The 11,317-nt window shown below is 34.6% G+C and overlaps 1 protein-coding gene across 1 annotated transcript in view; it reads left to right on the top strand.

The window, feature by feature from the left end:
- BIRC6 (baculoviral IAP repeat containing 6) overlaps nucleotides 1-11,317 on the top strand; it is a 244,499-nt gene that overhangs the window by 57,932 nt on the left and 175,250 nt on the right. Inside the window, 5 exon segments of the mRNA XM_007450952.1 lie at nucleotides 2,955-3,104; nucleotides 5,404-5,629; nucleotides 7,451-7,611; nucleotides 8,707-8,796; nucleotides 9,281-9,412. Of these exon segments, the coding sequence (XP_007451014.1) occupies nucleotides 2,955-3,104; nucleotides 5,404-5,629; nucleotides 7,451-7,611; nucleotides 8,707-8,796; nucleotides 9,281-9,412 (759 nt within the window).

Raw genomic sequence — 11,317 nt, 5'->3', positions numbered from 1 at the left:
GGGAAAGAGGTTAAGTAACTTGCCTAAGTCACAGAGCTAATAAATGACAGAGTCAGCGTTCAGACCTGGGCAGTCTGTCATCAGAGTGCTTAAACTACATTAAACTGCCAGAATGTAATAAAAGCAGAACACCCATACATTGAATTTTTTGGAATATTTTAATCTGAAAGATTTAAAAAATGAAAACAATATAATTTGCTGTAGGCCATCTGGAAGTGGAGCTGGGTTTGGCACCAGAGTTACCTGGTCCCAGGGCACATATTCATAAGATACTAGTAGTTTCCACAAACGCAATCAGAGTTTAAAGATTTGATTTATTTGATGAGATAGCTTTTGGAGATTCAGAGGAGAAATAGTATTTAAGCTATGAAATAGATTGTTTTCATGGAGTTTGGACAATGAAAATTTCTAGGAAGTGATCTCATGTGATGGAATTTATTTAGATGAATTGAAGGACAAGAGAAAGCCTGAGAAGTTAACCACTTTAAAAATTATCCCCCAGTTCTTTAAGGGTTGACTGATCAAGATGCATTTGAAAAGATGAGATTAATAACAATAAAGAGGACAGAAAAGTTGATGTTTTAAAATGTATGTATGACAGTCCATAAAGTAGATTTTTGAAAAGCACTGTAGACTGTAAATCAAATAGATTTGACTCTGTCTTATGAGTATATTCAAATAGCATAAGACTCGCATGGAGAAACATTGAGTCTTTTGATAAAAATCTACAATTAATGTTATAAGTTAATTTTTTTTTTTTTTGCCACACCGTACGGCATGTGGGATCTTACTTCCCCCACCAGGGATCGAACCTGTGCCCCATGCAGTGGAAGTGTGGAGCCCTAACCACTGGACCACAAGGGAATTCCCTATTATTATTACTTTTTGATGAGAACTCTTAGGATTTACTCTTAACAACTTTCATATATAACACACAACTATTGATCTGTTTTTATTTCACTGATTCCTTTTCCTGTTATCTCAAATCTGCATTGAGTTTCTAGTGAACTTTTTCATTTTAGATACTTTTCAACTCTAGGATTTCCCTTTTGTTCTTTTAAAATAATTTCTGTTTTTTTGTTGAGATTCTGTATTTGTTGAGTCATTTTCACCATTCATTCTTCTAATTCTCTATACCTGGTTTCCTTTTATTCTATAAAATATTTGCAATAGCTTCTTTGAAGTATTTGCCTGCTAAATCTAAATATGGGCGCTCAGAGATATTTCTCATTGATTTTGTTTTTCGTGAGCATGTGTCACTCTTCACATGTTTTATAATTTTAAATTTAATACTAGACATTTTAAATAATGTTGTAGAAACTCTGGACTATGATTTACCCTCCTTTGGAGGTGGTTGTTGCATTGGTTATTTGGTAAACCACCTGGCCTAAATCCGTGAAATCTGTTTCGTTTGCAGTGAGCAGCCACTGATGTTTCTTTCATTTTCCCCCCCCCTCTGGTTTTTATTTATTTATTTATTTTTAAAAATTTATTTATTTTACTTAATTATTTTTGGCTGCATTGGGTCTTTGTTGCTGCGGGCGGGCTTTCTCTAGTTGCGGCGCACGGGGACTACTCTTTGTTGTGGTGCGTGGGCTTCTCATTGCAGTGGCTTCTCTTGTTGCAGAGCACGGGCTCTAACTGCGCGGGCTTCAGTAGTTGTGGCTCGCAGGCTCTAGAACGCAGGCTCAGTAGTTGTGGCGCACAGGCTTAGTTGCCCCGTGGCATGTGGGATCTTCCCGCACCAGGGCTCGAATCTGTGTCCCCTGCATTGGCAGGTGGATTCTTAACCACTCCGCCACCAGGGAAACCCTCTGATTTTTATTTTTAAGACTTGTATCTTATTTGTTGCCTCTCTGTCCACATAGTTTAGTATTCAGCCAATGATTTTGATAATTGGCTGTGATGAAACACCTTTACTGGTAAGGTTGTGTTCAGGTGTGCCCTGGCTGTTATTTTCTTTATTTTCTCTTGTGCCATTTCAGGTCTTTTCTACATAGGCATGGGGACTTGGTTGACTGAGAATGTGTTGATGGCTTGGACCCCGTCTGGTCTTTGCTGCACATATTTGCAACCTCTGATCAATGTGGGATGTGTGGAATGTTTACCAAGCCCCCTATGTTTCTCTCACTTCTTGTAATTCTTTCTTAATCTCTCGTTATTTCTAGTGTTTTGCTTGCCCTACACAGGATTCTGACTTAAGATAGTAGAGTAGATGGGCCTTCTTTTCGCCACTGAGCCACTTTAAGTGGACAAGCTTTCCAAATCAGAGTCCCCTGTGGCAGTAGTAGCATATCTGCTGGTTTTCACCGTTTGACCCACTCTGTTTAAATTACAGTTTTGTCCAACTTTATAGATGCTTTTCAGGAATAAGATTTTTGTCTTCCTTATTATTCTGGAAGTGAGTCTCCAAATATTCTTGTCTTTTTTTGTTCTTAAATATTTGCTAAGCTCGTTTTCCATTTTCTTTTCTGTGATAGAAATATGAAAAATAGAAATTTGATTTGATTTCATTTTATTATGAATGCTTCAAAAAATTAAGAATCTTTGTTCAGTTTTGTTACTGCTGTGATTAAGAGATTGGGCTGTGGATTCCAATATAGCTAGTGCATCAGTTTCCTCATCTGTAAAGTGACCACAACTATACTCCCTACTTTAAGGTTATTTGTGAAGACTAAATGAATTAAGCATTTAAAATAGTGTCTTACACATGTAAGTACTAGATAAATAACTATTTTTACATATGTTTATGTATTTGCCATTTTCATCATTAAATTTAATTTTCCTTGACAGTTTGATTTCTGAATTCTTAGAGATATGTCACTTTGGTAGCCCTCTTTTTTTGCCTTTTGAGTGAAATTAAAATAAATTAAGTTTCTTAACTAAGTAGTAGGCACTTGTCTGTTTACCTATTTTTCATGTACCTACGTTGATGGAATTTTACTACACTGTAGGTGGTGAGCTTCATTTTCTCCAAATTGGAGGAACCTGTGATGATATTGATGAAGCTGACATACTAGTGGATGGATCTCTTTCTAAAGGAATAGAACCGTCTTCAGAAGGTTCCAAACCTTTATCAAATCCTTCAAGTCCTGGCATTTCAGGTATGGTATTAACTTTTTAAAATGATTCTTAAAAATGCAAGTTCTTGTGATGTTCAAAGTTTTCTGGATCTTTCCTATATTATCTTAAACATTATTTCATTTATAGTCAATTCTTGGTTACTTTGAGAGAGTTCATTTCCTTGTTGACATTCTCTTGCCAGGCTTGTTTTTGTCTGTTGTTTATCACTATTTTTTCAGTAGTTGGAAAATGTTGTAAACATTAGAATAAGAAATGGTTCTCAACCTGTGGTAGGTTGATCAGTTTTGGTGAAGTCACCTAAGAGGTAAAAACATTATTTTGGTCGTTAAGGAGCTTTTGGTCTACTTAGGGAGCAACAAAGCATATGAAAAAGAGAAGAGTTCATTAAGTAAGTGTAAAGTGAGTAGAATGGCTAATATTACTAACATTACTACTGGAATAAAAATGCTGAAAAAATATTCTTTCCCAGGGGTGATATATTCAGACTCTCATTGCCCCATTGTGAACCTTTAGATAGGTTTGGTTTTGTTTGTTGTTTTTGCCTTTTCTCCTACCCATCTTCTCTACTGTCCTCCAAAACTTGTTTTTCAAAAGAAGTAATGTTAGCATTGTTACTCCTGCTTAAAAATCTTTACTTGCTCTGTGGGCTAATAACTAGTCTTTTTCTCAACCTCCAGTTATAGGAAACGTTTCATGATTTCTTAAGTGTATTCAGTTTCATGCTCTTCATATGTTACACTAAGCTCTCTTTCCTTATCCTTTCCCTATACCACAGTCCTTTTGTACTTCCATTGTGCTGTTATGTTTTATTCTTAGCACTTGCCACATTTTATTCCCCAAACCTAGCATTTAAAAGAAATTTAATGAATCTTTAAAGAAAAAATGTGTTTAAACTCAAATGTATTCCAAACAAATAATACATGAAGTTGGTATTTGTTCTTCATGAATACTTACATTTGTGCATTTGATCATTCTTCTTTGCACCAAAGGGAAACTTTTAGTGATTACTAGTATAATATATCTCAATTTTAGTGATTACTTGTATAATATATAGCAGTCTTTACTGCCGTAAGGCAGGGTTTCTCATTCTCAGCACTATTGACGTTTCGTTTCGGACTAGGTAATTCTTTGTTGTGGGAGGACCGTCCTGTGCTGTATTAGGAGTATCTCTGGCTTCTACCTACTTGATTCCTGTAGCACACACAATTATTCTCATCCAAATGGCCCTGGGGAGGCAAGATTATCCTCTGGTTGAGATAAAGTGACTCATGTCTCTTGCTATGTATAATTAGACTTGATTGTCTTGATTAACTACACAAGTTGGTTTAAAAAGCTAACATATTGAATGTTTTCATATTTTATAGGGTATTGGTGTAATAAGAGTTTTCATATAAATTCCATAAAAATACTATTTAGTAAAGATGAATTAGATTATAAAGAAATAAATAAAGAAGGAGCATTGATATGCTGTTAATGTTTACAAACAACATTTAATACAGTTTCAATCAGATTTTTAAAAGCTCTAAGCTTTGAGGAAAAATGTAATTTGAAGTACACTTGTAATAATTTTATAGAATGCAGTGTAAACTTTCTTTGTGAAACTATTCTAAACTTATCAGATTTCATATTTTAGTCTTTTTTAAAAGTTATTTTTGTTCATTGGAATAAGAACAACAGTTTTTCAGCTTTGTCCTACGTTAGGCATTTCACAGATACGAATACATATATTTGTAAACGCAAACTAATCTCTCTGAAGCAGGTTGTTACTCTTATAATACTGGTATGTATACAAGGTATTCTTAACTACCCCAGAAGTGGAAAAAATGCTGTTTAAGCTTTTGGCTTGTAAGTATTTGTTTGCCATCAGTATAGCTTTGACTTCTTAAAAATTACTTTTTAATAGAGTAAAAAGGGGCAGATATTATGTGCTTGCAGATGTTTAGCATTTTGTTTTGTAAATAACAAAGTGTAAAAGTTAATTATTGATCTGATGTAAGTCAGGCTTGCATTTCAGCACCACTACTTCTGTTGCCCTTGTTAACCTGGTGCTCGTTAAAGCTCAGGCAGGGCTCTTCTAACAGGTTGAGTTTAGGTTTCTCCAGTAAGTACCCTTTCTATAATTTAAAATATTCAAGATGGATTTTTCTTAATGCTAGTTATGTAGTCAGTGCTAGTTGCTTTAGTTGTATATCGGTATCTGAGCCTACATTATTAACTTTGAGGCCATTTGGTGAATGTTGTAATTGACTAGACAAAAAACATGGATTAAAACTTCTTTTTTTAAAACCTATTTCAAATTCTACATTCACTGTTGTTAAGGAGTTGATTTATTGGTGGACCAGCCATTTACCCTTGACATCTTGACGTCTCTAGTGGAGCTAACCCGCTTTGAGACTTTGACTCCACGGTTTTCAGCTACTGTTCCTCCATGCTGGGTAGAAGTTCAACAAGAACAGCAGCAAAGGAGGCATCCTCAGCATTTGCATCAGCAACATCATGGAGATGCTGCTCAGCATACTAGAACTTGGAAACTACAGACTGACAGGTAAAACATTCTTCCAAGCTCATCTTATGTATTTGTTAGAGACAACATAGAATTATTATATATGTTACTCTTTCTCTTAACTTTTGCATATTAACAGCTTTGTTCCTTTCATTTGTCACCTTAATTTTAGAAATTCCTATATTCTTAGTTGCAGGATAAAACGCTAAGAGTAATCCATCATTGCAGTTAGTTTGTTAAATAAATTTGTGGATTGTGTGACTAAATACTTAAATGTTTGTTTTGTGTAGGTGCTTTTTTTTTAACATGAGTTTTCCTTTTTTCTGTTTTTTAAAAATTTTTATTGGCGTATAGTTCTTTTACAATGTTATGTTAGTTTCAGGTATACAGCAAAGTTAATCAGTTATACATATACATATATCCACTCTTTTTTTAGATTCTTTTCCCATATAGACCATTACAGAGTACTGAGTAGAGTTCCCTGTGCTATGCAGTAGGTTCTTATTAGTTATCTATTTTATATATAGCAGTGTGTATTTGTCAATCCCAATCTCCCAATTGTGCAGATATTTTGAAGGCACTAATAATATGGCTTTCATGGAATTTACATTCTGGTGGAGATAGACAGTAGCAGATATCTACTATGTCATATATAGTCGTAAAAGCTCTGAAACATGTTAAAACAGTATGGTGATAGAATAGTTGTTGGGTGTGTACATGTGTGCGAGAGTGAGAGAAGGAGAGAAAATATGTGTAATATTTTTTATACAAGGGCCCTCAGAAAGGCCTCCATGAAGACATTAATTTGGAGACAATAGCAAGTACGGAGACCCTGAGAGGTATGTTTTATGAATTTTAGGAAGAGCAAGGACACTACTATTGGAGTGCAGTGAACGTGGAGGAGAGTGGTAGGAGGTGAGATCAAAGGAAATCGTTGGTAGCCAGATCATGACCATCTTTATAGGCCATAGTGAGACTTTTATGTTGAGTGAGATGGGAAGATGTTAGATGGTTTTGAATGTAGGAGTGATGCGATATAATTTATATGTTAGAAGGATACATTAAGACTACTGTGTTGGTAGTAGATTATGAGTGGTTGTGGTGTGTGTATTGGGGGGAAGTGATAGAAGCAAGGATTCTAACTTGATTGCTATTGTGGTAATTCAGGTAATTATGGTGGTGTTGATGGTAACTTGGACCATGATGATAGTTGATGGAGGAAGTGAGGAGTGGTCACATATAGTTTGGAGGTAGAAGGAATAGTGTATGCTAATGTACTGAGCATCTGGTGTGAGTGAGAATAGTTAAGGATGACTCTAATGTTTTGGATTGAGCTAATTGAGAAATGGAATTGCTTTTTACTGATATTGAAGTTAGTTATCAAGTAATTTGGGTTTATTTATGATAAGTTTGAGATACCTGGTAGGCATTTGGATATGAATCTGGAATTTAGTGGAGTTTTATTTTTCAGCATATATGTAGAATTTAAAATCAGAGAATGGACATGTATAAGAAATACAAAAAGTTCTTATATTAAAATACAGACCCCACTCGTAGATTCAGGGTGGGGCCCATGAATCTGCACATAATTCTGATGCACAGTAGCTCACACTTAGAGGAACAAGGGCTTTTTGGAATGTACAGTTCTGAAGGCAGGTAGAGATTCCTGAGGTAAGATTATTCATTGCCCTAAGTTTAATCTTTCTCAATAGAACTGCTCATCTTCTCTCCTGGTCCGATTGAGAAGCACTAAGTTTTGTTGGAGGCTGCAAATCAGAGTACGAAGGGTGATATTAGTGGCAAGATGGTTACGGCTGAAGAAAGATTTTTGCATTATTTATTATTTTCTCCCTTACTTGACAGCAACAGCTGGGATGAACACGTTTTTGAATTGGTTCTACCTAAAGCTTGTATGGTTGGACATGTGGACTTCAAATTTGTTTTGAACTCAAACATCACCAATATTCCACAGATACAAGTGACACTGCTGAAAAATAAAGCTCCAGGCTTAGGGAAAGTCAATGGTAAGAATGGATCAAATTTTACATTTGAAGATTTTATCTTGTAGTTGTTTTCTTAAAAATACGAATTTTCGACTTGGCTGTCTAGGTTTGACGTCCCTCCTTGCCCCCTCACCCCTGTGGTATTTTCCTTCTTTACTTTTTGTGGTTCTATTTAGAGAAGTTAATCCAGAGAACATTTAAGAGCTTTTCAGTAGCTCATTGTTGTTCAGACTTGCATAAACTTGAGTAATTTAATTATGGTTCTTGGGAAATGCAGTTAGTTCCTTTGTGAGTTAGTTTCACTTTTAGCATTACTAGACTTAACGCATTTCTCTTCCTAAGAGGAGACTTGATTGGGAAAAGAGCTTTGTTATGGAGTCTCATATTCTTTTAAGGTTATTAGTAAAACCCAGAAGGTAATGCCAGAAATATATTCATCTTTATCTGTCTCTCTTACAAGTTCCGAATTTGATGTATTGAGTTATTAAAATAGATTGTACATATTTGGCATATTGGAAACTAGATGTTATTTCTCAGTGTTTTCTTCTTAATAGGATAATTTTAAAAACTGGGGATAATTTAAGAGTAAAATGGCTACTTCACATCAGGGGTAAAAACATTGAAACCTGAAAAATTTCCTATTTCACAAATATGTATGTATGTGTTTGTGTATATATGTGCATTTGTATATATATGTGTGTATTTGTGTGTGTGTGTGTGTATGTGTGTGTGTGTGTGTGTATTATTTTGAATCACGACAGACTCTGATGTAATTGGGATAGGACTTAGGTGTTGGTATTTTCAAAAGTCTGCAGGTGCAGTACTGTGTAGCCTAGGGTAAGAATTCTTAGTTTAGTTGCCAGCAGATTATTTCTTCAGGTGAATATCCACCATTAAAAGAGAGAAGAGTGTATGAAACAATTGAATATAATTTTCTTCTTCTCCTAACAACCATTTTAGCATCTGTGATAAAAATCACTGCAGTTCCCAGTTTAACAGAGAATTTTAGAATTTTAGGCACATAAATCATTGATATTAAGCAAAATTAAGTTTACTAATATTTTTATCCTCTAGAAACAGCAGTAGATAGGCAGATCACCTTTCCTTTGTCTCCAGCTCTTAACATTGAAGTGGAACAAAATGGGAAACCGTCCCTGGTTGATTTGAATGAAGAAATGCAGCACATGGATGTAGAGGAATCACAGTGTGAGTTAAATTACAGAGCTGTTGTCCATGACAGTAAAAGGAGTAGTGATCCAAATGCATCATGTTGGGCAAAGATTTCCTTATGGCTTGCAAAAACATGGTTTTAAGAACACAGTTAAAAATAACCTATAATTCTGCTTTGGCAGTATGCTTTAACTTTCAGCGCATCTTTGTGAACACAGCTGCACTAATACTTGCATTCTTGTTTTTTAATATCTTGAGATTTGAAATCATGTCATGGTTCTATAATTTTTTTTTTTTAATCAAGGTGAATGTAAATAATATGGGAGTGGAAAAGCAACATAATATATCAGATAATTGATTATAGTTCCTTAGCATGATAGTGAATTCTTATTTGAACACATTCAAATATGGAATTTTGTGTGGTGCTGTTATATGTAAATGGGATGGATATTTGCTTATTAAATATTACATTTTAAATTATAAGCTAATTTAAAAGAAAAATATGTATTTTTCTTTTTAGGTCTTAGATTATGTCCGTTTTTAGAAGATCATAAAGAAGACATTCTGTGTGGGCCAGTATGGCTTGCTAGTGGCCTTGATCTATCAGGGCATGCTGGGATGTTGACGTTAACAAGCCCCAAACTTGTTAAAGGTGAAGTAACATATTTTACAAAAGCAGAATAAATAATCCCACAATTGTAAAAGTAGATTAGAAAAAACTGATTTCAGAAAAGTAGGGTATTGTTTTTTGGGGAGACTTTTCATTAGTGATTCCATCAGTTTCCTGGTAGCTGAGGTAATTTCCTCTCATAAGTGATTATTGTTATGTGAAACTTCATATCCTACTTTCTGTGTCTTGAAGGTCTCAGTGCTTTTTAAAAAAGCATAAAGAAGATGAATGTAGGATGACTTAGCATGACATGCAGAATTCTTCAAATAACCAGACATCATGTTCTGGCATGTTTGCCTTTTCTATCAATTTAAAGTCCTGTGTCTTCAGAGTGTTGTATATTGTTATAATATCTTCACTTATGGGATTTTTATAGAGGAGTTTTGAAAGTATCAGATGTAATGATCTGAGTGTCTTAAGCACAAATTATAATTAATGTATATTTTATATCTTATATCTGTAAGATATTAGATATTGCAGTAGTAGGACATTTATTTCACCTTTGTATCTCAGGGGTGAATAAAAAAAGCCAACAGATGAGACACTTACCTTGATTGTTAAAGTAAAATTGGAGGTGGGTAAGGTGTGGAGATCCTTCCCTAAACCAAGAAAATATCTGACCACCTAAGTAACAACTATTTTAATTTGTGTACATTCCCTTCATAATGTTTGTCTCCATTCACATGCTTACCTTTAGCTGCAGACATAGTATATACACAAGTTTGAATGTACTCCCTTGACTACATCTTATTCATTCATTCATTAACTTTATGAGACTCTATGATGTGTTAGGCCACATACTGGGTTACAGTGGTGAGCAAAACTAATAACATCTCTTCTCTCATATTGCTGAGAGTATAAGTTAATTTTGTTGAATGAGAGTGTGAAACTGAAAATTTTATATGAAAATTAAAATGTCGGCTTTGACAAAATTGGGGATAAAATTATGTAACATGTACTTCAAAAGACTCAATAATGTAAAAGTGTTAATTTTCCCAGAATTTAGTAGAAATGACTCTTCTTCCCATCAAATTCCTAAAACTTTGAACTGGAGAAAATGATTGCTAAATTTTTGTGGATGAATAAAAGGATGATATTGGCCAGAGACATTTAGAAAAAGAAGATTGAGGAGGAGGGTCTTATTAGATTCTAGAACCTAGAATAATGCAGCAGTAAGAAGAATGTAACAGTGTGGCGCTAGCACAGTAGGCAGACAGATCAGTGGAAAAAAACAAAAGTAGCTTTTGTAATTACAGAAGGATTTCATACCTGCTTAGGCAACAATCAGCTTATGGTTTGTTCATGGGTATATTAGTTTGAGGGTATTTTTGCAATAAATTTTATATATCGATTGTATAGTATGATCTCAACTTAGTTAAAACCATATAAAATTGAAGCTGGTGATAATAACAACCAATATTTATCGAGTGCTTCCTTTGTGCCATGCAGTTATAAGTGTTTCAGTTACCTTTGAGGTAGGTACTATTATTATTCTCATTTACTTTTGAAGAAACTGAACCATGGAGAGGTTAATTTGTCATATGCCTAATAAAATGGCAGAACCATTATCAAAGCCAGGTAGTGGCTCCAAAGCCTGTGCTTTTTCAACTGTAATACTATAATGCTTATGTGTATGTATGCATTCACATATGTATGTTTGTGCATGCGTGCATTAAAGGACTGGATGGATACACATATGATACATCATTATCTTTGGGTGGTGCTTTAATGACAGTATTTTCTTGGTGTTTTTCTGTAGTTCACAAAATTTCTGTTATTAAAATGAGTAACTTCTTTGATTGGGGTAAAGCATGCCAGGTGTCAAAACTTTCTATCTTACGCTGTTCATATAACTCCTGTGCTTTTTGTTCTTTTGCTACCAAAGGT

The sequence above is a fragment of the Lipotes vexillifer genome, unplaced genomic scaffold (genome assembly GCF_000442215.2).
Source record: "Lipotes vexillifer unplaced genomic scaffold, Lipotes_vexillifer_v1.1 scaffold776, whole genome shotgun sequence".
Lineage (NCBI taxonomy): Eukaryota > Metazoa > Chordata > Mammalia > Artiodactyla > Lipotidae > Lipotes > Lipotes vexillifer.
The sequence above is the reverse complement of the archived record's forward strand: the minus strand, read 5'-3'. Positions and strand labels throughout refer to the sequence as shown.